This window comes from Coregonus clupeaformis, chromosome 10, assembly GCF_020615455.1.
Source record: "Coregonus clupeaformis isolate EN_2021a chromosome 10, ASM2061545v1, whole genome shotgun sequence".
NCBI classification, from domain to species: domain Eukaryota; kingdom Metazoa; phylum Chordata; class Actinopteri; order Salmoniformes; family Salmonidae; genus Coregonus; species Coregonus clupeaformis.
Genome location: NC_059201.1, coordinates 53,998,599 through 54,016,723, shown reverse-complemented (window position 1 = coordinate 54,016,723; position 18,125 = coordinate 53,998,599). Strand labels below are relative to the sequence as shown.

General features: G+C 43.1%; 1 protein-coding gene across 4 annotated transcripts in view; it reads left to right on the top strand.

Annotated features, from left to right (window-relative positions):
- The window catches only part of LOC121575568 (ral GTPase-activating protein subunit beta), a 63,588-nt gene that overhangs the window by 8,538 nt on the left and 36,925 nt on the right, over nt 1-18,125 (top strand). For all 4 annotated transcript variants that reach the window (XM_041888746.2, XM_041888745.2, XM_041888744.2 and 1 more), the window contains exons 3-6: nt 6,346-6,548; nt 14,040-14,209; nt 14,535-14,721; nt 17,640-17,771. In XM_041888746.2, the coding sequence (XP_041744680.1) occupies nt 6,346-6,548; nt 14,040-14,209; nt 14,535-14,721; nt 17,640-17,771 (692 nt within the window). The remainder of the gene's footprint in view (nt 1-6,345; nt 6,549-14,039; nt 14,210-14,534; nt 14,722-17,639; nt 17,772-18,125) is intronic.

Genomic DNA, 18,125 nt, shown 5'->3' with positions numbered 1-18,125 from the left:
AAACCCAACACACCTTTGATAGGCTAGGCTTTGTCAGTCCCTTATTTTTAGAAAACCAAGGAGGCTGAACGGTCACCTGCACATTAGGACTAGGCTACATCCTGGATATTGAACGTTTTCTTTTCTTCTACTGCGCTTGATTGAAAAACACACACATACCACCACCTCCCTCTGTAAATTATGTTGTTTTCAAATCTCTTCTCTCTCTGATTTGCTGCTGGGTGAAAAATAGCTTGGTCCCCCTTTTGTCTGTGGGAAATGTGCTGCTCACTTCCCCATCATGTTTGCCTTGTAGCTCGGACAGCCCCAGGCCTCTGGGCTTGCTTGATAACAATGAGAGGATTTCCTGTGTATCCCCCAGGGGCATTCAACCCCTGCGACTTTATAGTGACAGTGTTTCTCCATCCCAGTGGACAACGGCTCCTTGAGCTCACCCCCAGTTCAGTCCCAGCAGCCAGATAAGGCTTGTTTGTAATACGGCCAGGCAAAGGAAAATGTAAGCCATTTGCCAAAGAATACATGCATGGCCTTAAGTCTCTCCTCTTTGTCTTTCCTGCTAATTTTAGTTTGCCAGATAAGTCTCTTATCCTGACAGAACTTGTGAGGATCTGCAGAGAAGAATGGGAGAAACTCCCCAAATACAGTTGTGCCAAGCTTGTAGCGTCATACCCAAGAAGACTTGAGGCTATAATCGCTGCCAAAGGTGCTTCAACAAAATACTGAGTGAAGGGTCTGAATACTTATGTAAATGTGATATTTCAGTTTTTAATTTTTAATACATTTGCAAAAATTTCTAAAAACCTGTTTTTGCTTTGTCATTGTGGGGTATTGTGTGTAGATTGAGGGGGAAAAAACTATTTAATCAATTTTAGAGTAAGGCTGTAACCTAACAAAATGTGGAAAAAGTCAAGGGGTCTGAATACTTTCCGAAGGCACTGTATAAAAATCTGTCGGGCAGAGAGAGCGCGCAGCTCTCGAACAGCTTGTTGCGTGGAGTGAAGACCGACGGCACTAGGGGTAGGAAAGCAGTAAGAAAGATTTCCAAGTTATGATATCTACTAGTAAATGCTAAGGCAAAAATGGGTATGCAAACCAAGTATTTAAAAAGTTCAGTTTCTTGGTTAAATATTTGCGATGCGCAATTCATTCATCATGGAATAGCCTACCTTTTTTAAAATCAGACATTTCATTTTGGTCCTTGAAAAGTAATTGAAGTTATGGTAGCCGGTATTATGGTATTTTATAAGTTCTACTGCTCCAATATAATTATTCTGTGATTTCATTTCTGATCAGTTTTGCTTTCAGGAAGTATTCATACCCCTTGACTTATTCCACATTTTGTTGTGTTACAGCCTGAATTCAAAATGGATTAAATAGGTTTTCACCCATCTACACACTATACCCCATACTTTCTTCAAGTATATTGAAAATGAAATCACCTTTGTCAGCAATTACAGTTGTGAGTCTCTCTAGGTAAATCTCTAAGAGCTTTGCACACCTGGATTGTACAATAATTGCCCATAACTATTTTCAAAATTCCTCATGCTCTGTCAAATTGGTTATTGATCATTGCTAGACAACCATTTAAGTCTTGCTATAGAGTTTCAAGCAGTGAAAACTTTAACTCGGCCACTCAGGAACATTCACTGTCTTCTTGGTAATCAACTCCAGTGTAGATTTGGCCTTGTGTTTTAGGTTATTGTCCTGCTGAAAGGTGAGTTCATCTCCCAGTGTCTAGTGGAAAGCAGGCTGAACCAGGTTTTCCTGTAGGATTTTGCCTGTGCATAGCTCATTCATTAAATGTTTTATCTTGAAAAAACTCCCTAGTCCTTAACGATTACATGCATACCCATAACATGATGCAGCCACCACCATGCTTGAAAATATGGTGGTACTTAGTAATGTGTTGTATTGGATTTTCCCCAAACATAACATCAGTTGCTTTGACACATTTTTTGCAGTATTACTTTAGTGCCTTGTTCCAAACCTAAAGCATGTTTTGGAATATTTGTATTCTGTACAGGCTTCCTTCTTTTCACCCTGTCAATTAGGTTAGTTTTGTGGAGTAACTACAATGTTGTTGATCCATCCTCAGTTTTCTCCTATCACAGCCACTAAACTCTGTAACTGTTTTAAAGTCACCATTGGCCTCATGGTGAAATCCCTGATCAGTTTCCTTCCTCTCTGGCAACTGAGTTAGGAAGGACGCCTGTATCTTTGTAGTGACTGGGTGTGTTGATACACCATCCAAAGTGTAATTAATAGCTTCACCATGCTCAAAGGGATATTCAATGTCTGTTTTATTTTTACCCATCTACCAATAGGTGCCCTTCTTTGCGAGGCATTGGATAACCTCCCTGGTCTTTGTGGTTGAATCTGTGTTTGAAATTCACTGCTCGACTGAGGGACATTACAGATAATTGTATGTGTGGGGTACAGAGATGAGGTATTCATAAATAAATCATGTTAACATTATTATTGCACACAGTGAGTCCATGCAACTAATTATGTGACTTGTTAAGCACATTTTTACTCCTGAACTTATTTAGGCTTGCCATAACAAAAGGGTTGAATACTTATTGTGTGTAGGTCAGTGACAAAAAATCTCAATTTAATCCATTTAAAATTCAGGCTGTAATGCAACTAAAATGTAATGTGGAAAAAGTCAAGGGGTGTGAATACTTGCTGAAGGCACTGTAAGTGATGAATTTCTATGAGAGATTTAAGTGCTTAGGTTTGTTTTCCTTCGCTTCTGTTGCGCTAGTTGCGGTAAAACCATGTGCAGCTATTATGAGCAAGACAACATCGAATGTTGGCTTCAACTTGGTTTTCCATTCAAAGTGTTCCATTACAAAGGGAACCCGTTTTTTGGTCGCTTTCTCGTTTAAATACATGATAACCCCTCAATAACTCTTCAACATCTCAAAGGGCGAGACTGACTAGCTACCACATGGACAGACTTCATTAGTGTGTTTGTATCGGGAGCATGTTGTCTATTTGGTCAGGCAATGCCCACAATATTTTGACATATTTTAGAATGTAAAAATTTGAATGTCAATGCATAAAGGGTCTATCAGACTACCAAACGTGTATGCACAGCAGTATTCTAGAATATTGGACCGTTGGCGTTCATACTTTTTGAATTCTCAGCGCAGCGTTTATCATCCAAAACATGTACGCGTACACACAGCAGTGTTCTAGAATATTGGACCATTGGCTTTCATACTTTTCGACTATCGCGTCCTAGCGTATGTGGACTATGATTTACGCTTCAAGCAATTTCTCCAACTGTCCACACATTCAAATGAATAGAGGACATGTACTAGAGAGGCGTTGGTTGGGAATTGTGGGGAGGCGCTTTTGTGCTGTACGTCCCCCGCAGATGGTAGTCTCTGAGCCGTGTAGCTATGTCACAATGGGACGCCGGACTATCACGTCCTAGCATGTGTGGACTATTATTTATTCTTAACCCCCTAAGGTCGATGTCCGTGCTCCCGTGGAAATCAATTTTTTTAATTTTTTTATTTAACCTTTATTTAACCAGGTAAGCCAGTTGAGAACAAGTTCTCATTTACAACTGCGACCTGGCCAAGATAAAGCAAAGCAGTGCGATAGAAACAACAACACAGAGTTACATATGGGGTAAAACACATAAAGTCAAAAATACAACAGAAAATATATATACAGTGTGTGCAAATGTAGCAAGTTATGGAGGTAAGGCAATAAATAGGCTATAGTGCAAAATAATTACAATTAGTATTAACACTGGAATGCTAGATGTGCAAATAGAGATACTGGGGTGCAAAAGAGCAAAATAAATAACAATATAGGGATGAGGTAGTTGGGTGGGCTAATTTCAGATGGGCTGTGTACAGGTGCAGTGATCGGTAAGGTGCTCTGACAACTGATGCTTAAAGTTAGTGAGGGAGTTAAGAGTCTCCAGCTTTAGCATAATACAAAAATCCCCATTTAAAAATATGTCCGTTTGAGCCTCCCGAGTGGCGCAGCGGTCTAAGGCACTGCATCGCAGTGCTAGAGGCGTCACTACAGATCCGGGTTCGATCCCGGGCTGTATCACAATTGGCCCAGCATCGTCCGGGTTAGAGGAGGGTTTGGCTGGGGGGGCTTTACTTGGCTCATCGCGCTCTAGCGACTCCTTGTGGCGTGCCGGGCGCCTGCAGGCTGACCTCGGTCGTCAGTTGAACAGTGTTTCCTCCGACACATTGGTGTGGCTGGCTTCCGGGTTAAGCGGGCGGGTGTTAAGTAGTCCGGTTTGGCGGTTCATGTTTCGGAGGACGCATGACTCGACCTTCGCCTCCCAAGCCCGTTGGGAAGTAGCAAGACAAGATGAGACAAGATCGAAATTGGGGAGAAACGGGGTAAAAAAATAAATAATAATCTGTCAGTTTAAGCAGTTTTTTGCATTGGATGTCTCAATCCACCGCCTATGTAACACTTCCGCATCTGCGGTGAAAGGTGACAGACCATGAGACATCCCGAAAATCACCCTTCTCACACAATCGTCTGTAGCGTCCGAATGGTTTAGCCTACAAACTATTATGAGATCTCTAAGGAAAGATGAGAGACTCACGAACACGATGGTGTTCTGAGTTTGGCTCTACGACCCCCACGTCTTGGGACTCAACTGAAGTCGGTACAGCCGATCTGCCAACTTCTGTCTGTAGCGTCCAAACATTTTGGGCTATACACTAATATGAAGGTGAGACTCATGAACACGTACATGTCGGTTGTTTTGCTCTAGGATGCCCACCGACCTCACAGGACTCGTCTGAAGGTCCCCCGGTAACAGTTGAAAAAATTTAATGACGTATATTATGGAGACTGTTTAGTGACAAAAATAATGTGTTTTCATTAAATCCTTTTTTACATTACTTTTTTTATACTTCAAGGGGTCTTAAAGTTCAAAATCAAATAGCAAAATTATCTTTGGTATGACCTTAAAACAATTACATATAGCTTAGTAGTAGGCCTATTAAAAAATGCATTATTCTTAGTGGTAATGCATACTTTTTTGGATACATTTTGGGTTATTTTTTTTTTAAATAGGCTATTACAACAATTAAATATAAAGTGTAGGTCCTTAAAAATGACACTTAAGTGCTTGAAAAGTGCTTTGTGTGCGGTACACATAGGGCCTATATGTCCACTTTGTGTAGCCGTTAGAGATGCTAATGATGACCTTACTATTTTCGGGTAGATGGAAAGGCCATTAAAAGGTAAATAACTACAAAGTAGCTTATGCCTACTTGGCAGAATCATCATTATTTGCATCAATTTGTTTTGAAAACTCCATCACAAGTGCGCTGCAGAAACCCAGCTAGCCAAGCACAACTGTCTGGCTGGTGCTCACCTGAGTTAGTGTTACTACACAAAAAAATCTACATTTCTCAGATTTTCAAGAAAAAATTCCCCTTATGTGGTTTAAGCATTGTTGTGAACTTAGAACATCCAATTTTGTTGTTTTTCTATTATTGTGTTTTTGAGAGCAAAAAACAAAAACAAAAAGATGAGGGAAATCAGTCCTTCTCCCAGTTTTTTTTTAGTACCGTTTTGGTGTCGTTTTGGTGTCAAGTATTGTTTTTTTCAGATTCTGCCCTCTAGAGAATTTCGCATTTAGCACTATATTTTAAGTCTATTTTCTTTGCTGTTACAGTAAATCTATCCAAATCAATGTAAGAACACAAGGGCATGCTAATTTAAAAGATGGCTAGTCATTATTAGCCTGGTTCTGTATGGAATGCAGGCACATTATGGGACACAGGCCAGGTCATTATCAATTATCAGTGCGACCAAATCATGTGCTGGTGCCACCAACCGAAAAAGTTAGTGTAGAACCCTGTAGTTGGTAGATAAAGACGGTAGTTCACCTAGCTTGGCGGAACCAGCCTGATTGCTGTCTTTTGAGACATGCCAGAAGGGTGAACACAGCGATCAGGCTGGTTCCACCAGGCAATAGGCCTAGTTCACCTACATTTCTGAATTACTTGAATTCATTTTTGAAAGTAGCCTTGATCCACACTCTAGGTTTAGAATGCTACATGTAGTCACGGTCACTCATGTGGATGAACCATCCCTTTACCCCTGTGTTTGAAATAAGTTAATTTCACTACAATCAGCATAATTAAGCCTAAAGAAAATGGTTTACCTTGATGCACCAATAGTTAATCTTATTGTGGTCATCTTTCAAGTGTTAAGTCATTCATTCTCCCTTTCCCCAAGTATTCTGACAATGACTGACTTGACATCTGACTGTCTAGCTTGCAGCAGTCCATTGTGCAATGTCTCTTTCTAACAGCAGAGTTCTTGGTGTGGTGTGATTGACAGGTGAAATGGACGATGGAGGTGCTGTGCTACGGTCTGACCCTGCCTCTGGACGGGGACACAGTCAAGCTGTGCGTGGACGTCTACACGGACTGGATTATGGCGCTGGTGTCTCCGCGCGACTCCATCCCCCAGCCAATCGCCAAGGAGCCCAACCTCTACGTGCAGACCATCCTCAAACACCTCCACAACCTCTTTCTGCCCAGGTACAAGCTAACTATGTGTCTATGCTCTGGCTAGCCGCTAACTGTGTGTCTATGCTCTGGCTAGCCGCTAACTGTGTGTCTACGCTCTGGCTAACCGCTAACGGTGTGTCTAAGTTGTGTGTTGCATACTGGCCACTCACAAAAGCTGTTTGAGGATGGATGATGTTGTGTATTGATTTGGTTTGATGAACTAATGGAGGATATCTTATGTAACGTACTACAATTTCTTGACCTTAAAGGGATAGCTCACCCAAATTACAAAATGACATTGGTTCTCTTTCAAATACTTGTTTCAATGTATCACATATGGGGGTTCACTATGGACTGCCTAATCCCAAAAGTACCAATCAAAAACATATGTTGGAGACTGGTAGAATGGTGAATGAGGTGAGATCCCCACTCCAATAAAAGGAGCCACTCTCCTGGCCTCTGGTAATTTTTGTTTCTCTTCCTCACAAAGAGTATCTCTATTCTAGTTCTCCTCATATCGACTGGATACTTGTTTTCCTGCTACAAGTGAACCGTGAAGGACATCGCTGCTGAGCGTAGGTCTTCAGACCCTGTTGAGAGGTTGAGTACTAACCGGAAGGTTTTTTGTTTTGTGTAGAAATGTATTTTTATTTCTCAGTCACCATTGGTAGCTAGTGTCACGGCTAGCAAACCCTACCCGCAACATGGTAGCATTGTTAGCTCCCTTCTCTCGTCTAGTTTAACCTACATTCACCCGTTGTGTTAACTCATGGCTCAGTCGGTTGCGGGAGCACGCTATCTAAAGGCTAACTCTGCATCCACTCAGTTTCCTTCAGCCAGCACTGAGCTAGCCACAACACTCCTTCACCACGAGGTAGCTGCCAGTTAGCTAACGCCCAGGCAAGCTAACCAAACCAGCATTACTACCTGCAACACAGTCATATTGTTAGCTCCCTTCTCTAGTGTAGTTAAACCTACGTTAATTTGTTTGCGTTAACTAGACTGACTGGCTAGCCTCACGGCTCTGTAGTCGTGAGAGAATACCTACCGAAGTCGAACTGCCCCCACGCGGTTCCCTTCAGCCAGCACTATACTAGCTACAGCATACCTTAGCCACGAGGTAGCTGCTAGCTAGCTTACACATTACTATGCTCATCCTAGCTAGCATTAGCCGCAAGGCTTCTACTAGCTAGCTTATAGTGGCTAGCTTTCTGGAAAGCAAGCTAACCACATTAGCATTCCTACCTGCACATATGGTTGCATTAGCAGGGCTAGGTAACTCGGAAACAAGTTCCCTGCTTGCCCAGACTGTAGTATTGCTAGCTCCCTTCTCTTGTTTAGTGCAACTTACGTTCACTCGTTTGTGTTGACTAGACTTGACGGTTTGCCTTACGCCATTATGGTCGTGGGAGATTTTCATCACGAATTCTAACAACGCACCCATGCTGTTCGGCTAGCACTGTGCTAGCTATAGCTTACCCTTAGCCTCACGAGGTCGTTTCTAGCTAGCTAACGCCTACGCTAGCCTCACAGCTATAGCATTCATACACAGTGCATGCTTCAGCAGATGCCTAGCTCACGCCTGTCAAGGTTAATTCGTAGCAATGCTGAAAAGCTAGCTACTACTGGCCAGCTTGTTTCTCTCGTTTAGTACACCTAACGTTCACCCGTTTTCGTTGGCTAAACTGACCAGCGACACCTCACGTTACTATGATCAAAAGAGACTCTCATGACCGAAGAAACAACTCTTCATGTTGTTGTTTTCGGCTAACGTGGTACTAACTAGCTAGGCTATTAACTAGCTAGGTGAACACTAGCTAGCTAACACCAAATGCCTCACAGCTAAGCGTCGACTAGCACACGCATAACCCGGTTAAGCAATGCTTTTCCCCCAGAGTTATTATGGCCCTGCAATGGGAAACTAACATGCTCATGCAGGTCTGCAACAAGTCCTGCGAGTGTTAAGTTTTAACGAGTACCGGCTTGTGCTAAACCAACAAGCACTGTTCCCACTCCGTGCCTAACAGCACTGTGCCTCCAGAAATGCATCACTCTCTGTCCCTTCGTAACAAGGGCACAGGGCCATGATATTTTGATAAAAGTGTCTCTCTTTGACGCAACTAGGGGGTGCCACCCCACTACATCTGGTGAGTGCGAGTCATCAGGCTTGTGGACAGCTCTTTCTCATAGCGGAGAATTGACACGCAAGCACAGATACAAGCTTCAGTTCGCTATGAAATCACCCATTTTCTACTGGGTTCTATTTTCAATAGCCGACATGCGCAAGAAAGAAGGCGAAGCCTTCAACTACTGCCAGCCCCGCAGACCTGGGCCCTGTGGCATTCCGTTGGTTCCTGCATCTCGCCCCAGCCTCACAGCTGGGAGTGGGCAACAGACTGGCCTTGGGGCACTGAGGTCCCCGGCGATGCAGCAGTCTGCCAAGACTCAGGTTAAGCCCCTGAACCAGGCCAAACCTGTAGGGAAGCAGTATTGCGCCACAGAAAGGATCCACCCCTCTAACCCTCTTAAGGGAGGTAAGAGGGGTCGGCCAACTTAGGTTGGATCCCTTGCGGTTGAGGAGAATAGTGTGCAGGGCCTACGGTTCTCTGCCCTACCATCTCTCTTTGGGTATAACGGTTGCTACTTCTTCTCCTCTCCTAGTTTCCACCAAAAAACACCAGTGTTTTTCCGGTTGGCCATTACAACCCTGCTTATGACCAGTCCTTTCAGCTATCGTCATACCCTAGTGAACGAAGCAAGGAAAAGAGTGCCAGCCCCTTATGTACGCTCTGTTTTACATTTGGTCTGTTTTTTCGTGGAGAAGTGGTGTGACTATACAGATTGTTCCTTCCTACAATCTTTTTTCTATGCTCCTTGTAGGATCTTTTGGATGAAGAGAAGGTTCATCGTTGTTAGGTCCTTTAGCCGCTTTCTCGGCCTGCCAAGGACCTGGCAGTTATACAGTTTACCATGACTGTTATGCCATCTCTAAGGGGGGCACGTCTCTAAGCTTTTAGCTCGTTCTGGGACGTGTCTATTGTGCTTAAGAATCATTTTTATAGCAGCTTTTATCTGCTGAAAAGTGTGTAGATGTAATATTCCTCCATCTTTCGCTTTACTACTGTCCTTGGCATCCCTGAGCGTTTATGCGTATACTGTTTGCGCCTGCAGTCTTCCCACTGGTTTTTCAGGTTTATTTACCTAACCCTGTCTTTGGCCCGGGTCAACTTTTTCCCATTGTCGCACCATGGAGCCATGGCTTTTTGCCTGTTGCCTTCCCAAGAGTGGCGTCCCAGTCTTTGTCCAATACGTGCAGTTCGCATCTAATTGGATTGTAGGAGAGCTCGGGCTCTTCGCATTTGTTGCACAAATTACATTTACATTTAAGTCATTTAGCAGACGCTCTTATCCAGAGCGACTTACAAATTGGTGCATTCAACTTAGGATAGCCAGTTGGACAACCACCCCTTTTTTTCCTTTTTTTATGGGGGGGTTAGAAGGATTACTGTTATACTATTCCAGGTATTCCTTAAAGAGGTAGGGTTTCAAGTGTCTCCGGAAGGTGGTCAGTGACTCCGCTATCTTGGCGTCGTGAGGGAGCTTGTTCCACCATTGGGGTGCCAGAGCAGCGAATAGCTTTGACTGGGCTGAGCGGGAACTGTGCTTCCGTAGAGGTAGGGGGGCTAGCAGGCCAGAGGTGGATGAACGTAGTGCCCTCGTTTGGGTGTAGGGTCTGATCAGAGCCTGAAGGTAAGGAGGTGCCGTTCCCCTCACAGCTCCGTAGGCAAGCACCATGGTTTTGTAGTAGATGCGAGCTTCAACTGGAAGCCAGTGGAGTGTGCGGAGGAGCGGGGTGATATGAGAGAACTTGGGAAGGTTGAATACCAGACGGGCTGCAGCATTCTGGATAAGTTGTAGGGGTTTAATGGCACAGGCAGGGAGCCCAGCCAACAGCGAGTTGCAGTAATCCAGACGGGAGATGACAAGTGCCTGGATTAGGACCTGTGCCGCTTTCTGTGTAAGGTAGGGTCGTTCTCTGCGAATGTTGTAGAGCATGAACCTGCAGGATCGGGTCACCGCTTTGATGTTGGTAGAGAACGACAGGGTGTTGTACAGGGTCACGCCAAGGTTCTTTGCACTCTGGGAGGAGGACACAATGGAGTTGTCAACCGTGATGGCGAGATCATGGGGCGGGCAGTCCTTCCCCGGGAGGAAGAGCAGCTCCGTCTTGCTGAGGTTCAGCTTGAGGTGGTGATCCGACATCCACACTGATATGTCTGCCAGACATTCAGAGATGCGATTCGCCACCTGGTTATCAGAAGGGGGAAAGGAGAAAATTAATTGTGTGTCGTCTGCGTAGCAATGATAGGAGAGGATATGACAGAGCCAAGTGACTTGGTGTATAGAGAGAATAGGAGAGGGCCTAGAACTGAGCCCTGGGGGACACCAGTGGTGAGAGCACGTGGTGCGGAGACAGATTCTCGCCACGCCACCTGGTAGGAGCGACCTGTCAGGTAGGACGCAATCCTAGAGTGAGCAGCGCCGGAGATGCCCAACTTGGAGAGGGTGGAGAGAAGGATCTGATGGTTCACAGAATCAAAGGCAGCAGATGCAGTGGGGAAAAAAAGTATTTAGTCAGCCACCAATTGTGCAAGTTCTCCCACTTAAAAAGATGAGAGAGGCCTGTAATTTTCATCATAGGTACACGTCAACTATGACAGACAAATTGAGATTTTTTTTCTCCAGAAAATCACATTGTAGGATTTTTTGTGAATTTATTTGCAAATTATGGTGGAAAATAAGTATTTGGTCACCTACAAACAAGCAAGATTTCTGGCTCTCACAGACCTGTAACTTATTCTTTAAGAGGCTCCTCTGTCCTCCACTCGTTATCTGTATTAATGGCACCTGTTTGAACTTGTTATCAGTATAAAAGACACCTGTCCACAACCTCAAACAGTCACACTCCAAACTCCACTATGGCCAAGACCAAAGAGCTGTCAAAGGACACCAGAAACAAAATTGTAGACCTGCACCAGGCTGGGAAGACTGAATCTGCAATAGGTAAGCAGCTTGGTTTGATGAAATCAACTGTGGGAGCAATTATTAGGAAATGGAAGACATACAAGACCACTGATAATCTCCCCTCGATCTGGGGCTCCACGCAAGATCTCACCCCGTGGGGTCAAAATGATCACAAGAACGGTGAGCAAAAATCCCAGAATCACACGGGGGGACCTAGTGAATGACCTGCAGAGAGCTGGGACCAAAGTAACAAAGCCTACCATCAGTAACACACTACGCCGCCAGGGACTCAAATCCTGCAGTGCCAGACGTGTCCCCCTGCTTAAGCCAGTACATGTCCAGGCCCGTCTGAAGTTTGCTAGAGTGCATTTGGATGATCCAGAAGAGGATTGGGAGAATGTCATATCGTCAGATGAAACCAAAATAGAACTTTTTGGTAAAAACTCAACTCGTCGTGTTTGGAGGACAAAGAATGCTGAGTTGCATCCAAAGAACACCATACCTACTGTGAAGCATGGAGGTGGAAATATCATGCTTTGGGGCTGTTTTTCTGCAAAGGGACCAGGACGACTGATCCGTGTAAAGGAAAGAATGAATGGGGCCATGTATCGTGAGATTTTGAGTGAAAACCTCCTTCCATCAGCAAGGGCATTGAAGATGAAACGTGGCTGGGTCTTTCAGCATGACAATGATCCCAAACACACCGCCCGGGCAACGAAGGAGTGGCTTCGTAAGAAGCATTTCAAGGTCCTGGAGTGGCCTAGCCAGTCTCCAGATCTCAACCCCATAGAAAATCTTTGGAGGGAGTTGAAAGTCCGTGTTGCCCAGCGACAGCCCCAAAACATCACTGCTCTAGAGGAGATCTGCATGGAGGAATGGGCCAAAATACCAGCAACAGTGTGTGAAAACCTTGTGAAGACTTACAGAAAACGTTTGACCTGTGTCATTGCCAACAAAGGGTATATAACAAAGTATTGAGAAACTTTTGTTATTGACCAAATACTTATTTTCCACCATAATTTGCAAATAAATTCATTAAAAATCCTACAATGTGATTTTCTGGATTTTTCTTTCTCATTTTGTCTGTCATAGTTGACGTGTACCTATGATGAAAATTACAGGCCTCTCTCATCTTTTTAAGTGGGAGAACTTGCACAATTGGTGGCTGACTAAATACTTTTTCCCCCCACTGTATAAGAGGAGATAGAGTTAGCTTTAGCAGTGCGGAGAGCCTCCGTGACACAGAGAAGAGCAGTCTCAGTTGAATGACCAGTCTTGAAACCTGACTGGTTTGGATCAAGAAGGTCATTCTGAGAGAGATCGCAGGAGAGTCCCATGCAAGTCATGGTACTCACATTAATATTTCGCACATCATAACCAAATCATCTATAAGTGACTTTGTTTAGCTAAACAATCAATTTTACGGTTGAAATATAAATGGCAAATATAAATCCTATATGGATGGTGTTAAGAGATAGATGGGAGGTATTGAATAGAGTTGAAGGATGAGACTAATAACAAATAACAACAAATAATAACAAAGATAGCTAATAATGTATGCATACTGTGTCCATAATAAGTATATAGGTTGTATGTTGGGAGCTTTTGGAAAAGAGCACAGTTAGAAAGATATGGCATATAGAAGCAAACCGGATGGACATCATGAAAATGATCGGAGAGGTTGAGAGTAGAAGAAATTCAGGAGCAAAAAAAATATATATATATATATATAATAGAATTATTGTAAAATTAACTGTGTCCATAAGGTGTAGATAGTAAGTATAGGCCGGAAGTAGAGGCCTGGGCATTGTTGTTCACTAATTTACTCCAAGTAGGGAAAGGATCGCGGGTTTGAAAAGTAATAAAGGAGAGTATATATATATATATATATATATATATAAAAAACATGGGGGATTGGAAGTGATGCAGACAATTACATTGATAGAAGATACAATCTATCTGCAATATTAAGCTGATCCATCCCCCAGAAAAAAAAAAAAAAACTATCAATTTTAGATACTTTAGGATGATTTGGAGATTTTGTGCGAAAAATGCTAATGTAGGTACCATGACTTGCATGGGATTTGTGCCACAAATGCTAAAACGTTAGCGTTTGAAAACAGTGCCAGGAAAACTAAACCAAAACATGGATTGCTGTCATACTTTGTCCATAGACTGCTTACAGGGTAAGGAAAACAATATGTTATTTTGTAAGGTGGGTGAACTATCCTGTTAAGGCCTTACCAACAATAACGTCTGCTAAATATGCGTATGCGACCAATAAGATATTATTTGAACCTCAAGAAGTTGTAGTAGATTGCTTAAATAACATGGTAATTCTAAATAGGGACATATTCCCTCCATTAGTTCATCAAACTAAATCACAAGGCTTAGAGGAAACGGAGCATTGAAGAGGGAATAGTCAATGGCGTGTATATTACCGCTTCCCTTTACAAAACGGTCCATTTACTCTCTTTCTTTAACTCCTTCTCTCAGGCCGGAGCATTACAGCCCCATGCACTTCCGGCTGTGCCAACAGGTGCTGACGGCGGTGCAAAAGCTGGCCAGGGAATCGGGCGGCGGCATGGCCCGGGAGACCTGGGAGGTGCTGCTGCTCTTCCTGCTGCGCATCAACGACACCCTGCTGGCCCCGCCCACAGTCGGAGGTCAGCCCACCGGAACAGATTCAATTAGAGTACTTTTTGTAGTGTCGTGGGGCAATTCCTAACTTCCACTTAGGTCACATTTTATCCCATTGATATCAAACCATGACTAATACGTGGATGTTAGGATTCGCCGCATAATCTTTTTGGCTTTGATTCAATTAAATAACTTTGTTGCTAATATTACTATTTAGATGCAAATTATGATGCTGTGCGGGAGCATTTTTCCCCTGTGTTTTTCTACACCTAGACATTTTGGATTATGCAAATTCACCCATTCTTCCTATTCATCATTACTCACCCGTCCCCCATCCGCCAACTCGCTCAGGTGGAATAGCGGAGAAGCTGGCTGAGAAGCTGATCAGCGTGCTGTTCGAGGTGTGGTTCCTGGCCTGCATGCGCTGCTTCCCCACACCGCCCTACTGGAAGACGGCCAGGGAGATGCTGGCCAACTGGAGGCACCACCCGCCCGTGGTGGAGCAGTGGAGCAAGGTCATTGCCGCCCTCACCTCCAGGTAGCCACACCACAACAAGACCAGTGGTCGCCAATCCTGGGATTGCAGGCTTTTGTTTAAGCTTAAACATATGGTTAACTTTTTTAAACAAATGTGAGCTTACTTATTGGACACCTTCATGTAAGACAGGCAGTAGGAGTTATTTCTGTCAACCACTAATCTGTGTTTTCTACAAGCACATGGAGTATCCAGCCAAATAGAAAATCAGCCAGCCAGGCTCCCCTCTGGCGGTTAAGACAAGCCTCTGGTACATTCTAATGCCTTGATTCTGTCCGAAATACACAGCGAAATTATTGAATACTTTACTGGGTTTACCTCCCAGATTAGAAAAATTAGTTGTGATATGGTGTTTACAATTTATATGACTGAATATGTATGAATTCAGTGTATTGTTAATTTTTTGGATATCATCTATTATTTTCTAAATAAGAGAACATGATAAAAAAAATATCTAATTTACATACAGTACCAGTCAAAAGTTTGGACACCTACTCATTCAAGGGTTTTTCTTTGTGTACTATTTTCTACATTGTAGAATAATAGTGAAGACATAAAAACTATGAAATAACACATATGGAATCATGTAGTAACCAAAAAAGTGTTAAACAAATCAAAATATATTTTATATTTGAGATTCTTCAAATCGCCACCCTTTGCCTTGATGACAGCTTTGCACACTCTTGGCATTCTCTCAACCAGCTTAATGAATGCTTTTCCAACAATCTTGAAGGAGTTCCCACATATGCTGAGCACTTGTTGGCTGCTTTTCCTTCACTCTGCGGTCCAACTCATCCCAAACCATCTCAATTGGGTTGACTAGACTTGAGATCATCCATTCACCTAATCTGCGTTTCACAAAGAGACGGCGGTTGGAACCAAAAATCTCAAATTTGGACTCATCATACCAAAGGACAGATTTCCACCGATCTGATGTCCATTGCTCGTGTTTCTTGGCCCAAGCAAGTATTCTTCTTATTGGTGTCCTTTAGTAGTGGTTTCTTTGCAGAAATTCGAGGACGAAGGCCTGATTCACGCAGTCTTCTGTGAACAGTTGATGTTGAGATGTGTCTGTTACTTGAGCTCTGTGAAGCATTTATTTGGGCTGCAATTTCTGAGGCTGGTAACTCTAATGAACTTATCCTCTGCAGCAGAGGTAACTCTGGGTCTTCCTTTCCTGTGGCGGTCCTCATGAGAGCCAGTTTCATCATAGTGCTTGATGGTTTTTGCGACTGCACTTGAAGAAACTTTCAAAGTTATTGACATTTTCCGTATTGACTGACCATGTCTTAAAGTAATGATGGACTGTCGTTTCTCTTTGCTTATTTGAGCTGTTCTTGCCAAATAGGGCTATCTTCTGTATACCAGCCCTACCTTGTCACAACACAACTGATTGGCTCAAACGCATTAAGAAGGAAAGAAATTCCACAAATTAACTTTTAAGATGGCACACCTGTTAATTGAAAGGCATTCCAGGTGACTACCTCATCAAGCTGGTTGAGAGAATGCCAAAAGTGTGCAAAGCTGTTATCAAGGCAAAGGGTGGCTACTTTGAAGAATCTCAAATATAAAATATATTTTGATTTGTTTAACACTTCTTTGGTTACTACATGATTCCATATGTGTTATTTCATAGTTTTGATGTCTTCACTATTATTCTACAATGTATAAAAACATTTATAGAGTGTTGAAAGTTTCCAAGAGCACGGTGATCTCCATCATTGGGAAATAGAACAAATATGAAACTACCCAGACTGCCTAGAGCTGGCCGTCCGACCAAACTGCGCAAGAAGCACCTTGGTCAGGGAGGTGACCATGAACCCAGTGACCACTCTGACAGAACTACAGAGTTCCTTGGTTGAGATGGGGGAACCTGCCAGAAGGACAACCGTCTCTACAGCACTTCACCAATCTGGGCTTTATGGGAGAGTGGCCAGACGGAAGCCACTCCTGAGAAAAAGGCACATGACAGCACGCCTGGAGTTTGAAAAAAGGCACTTGAAAGACTCTGAGTGCATAAGGCAAAATATTCTGTGGTCTGAATGAACTGTTTGGCCTGAATGCTAAGTGCTATGTCTGGAGAAAACCAGGAACAATTAATCACCCGTCTAACGCCTTTCCTACCGTAAAGCATGGGGGTGGCAGCAGCATGCTATGGGGATGATTTTCAGCGGCAGGGACTGGGAGACTGGTGAGGATAGAGGGAACAATGAATGGAGCCAAATGCAGACAAATCCTTGATGAGAACCTGCTTCAGAGTGCAAACTACCTTAGACTGGAGCGAAGATTTACGTTCCAACAGGACGATAACCCCAAGCATACAGCCAAAGCAACGCTGGAATGGCTTCAGAACAAGAATGTGAAAGTCCTTGAGTGGCCCAGACTTGAATCCATAAAAAATCTGTGGAAAGACTTGAAGATTGCTGTTCACTGCCGCTACCCAATAACTTAACAGAGCTTGAGAAAATCTGCAAGGAAGAATGGGAGAAAATCCCCAAATCCAGATGTGCAAAGCTGATACAGACATACCGAACACGACTCAAAGCTGTAATCGCCGCCAAAGGTGCTTCTACAAAGTATTGACTTAAGTAAATTAGATATTTCTGCTTTTCATTTTAAATTTGTAAACATTTCTAAAATCATGTTTTCACTTTGTCATTGGGTATTGTGTGTAGATGGGTGAGATTTTTTGTTGATTTAATCCATTTTGAATTCATGCTTATAACACAGCAAAATGTAAAGGGCTATGAATAGTTACTGAAGGCACTGTACACGTACATGCAGGATTATTTATAAACACTTTACTAATGGTTAAAGTATTTGATAATGGACTATTAGCGGATTATAAGCACAAATTAATATTAAGCATTAATTATGTAAATGTGTTCATACGATTTATTAAATGTTCTGTTTCGGCACAGACTGTTGCGGTTCACCTACGGTACATCCTTCCCTCCGTTCAAAGTCCCAGATGAGGACGCCAACATGATCCCTACTGAGATGGACAACGACTGTGTGGCTCAGACCTGGTTCCGCTTTCTGCACATGCTCAGGTGAGACCCACGGAGCTAGCTATCTGTTATGTGTGGCACAGTATGGGAGGTATTTCTGTTAAAATCTATACTGTATTCTATGTAATTGCACCCCTATTAAATAGTATAATTACTTTCTTCAATCATCATTTAAGAAACCTATCCTGGGAGCAGCTTCTTAGGTCTTTTTGATGAAGAACATACTAAAAAATCAAAAAATGTATCCGAAAATGATTCTAGACTCTTAATGGACCTCCAAAAATGTAACCTAAAGATCTTCTAGAACACTCCCCCAGATGGTCCAAGAAAGTGATCTGAGAAAATCTTGTATTGGGCCACATCAATTTAACTGTTACTCTCTAGCGGTTGTTTTCG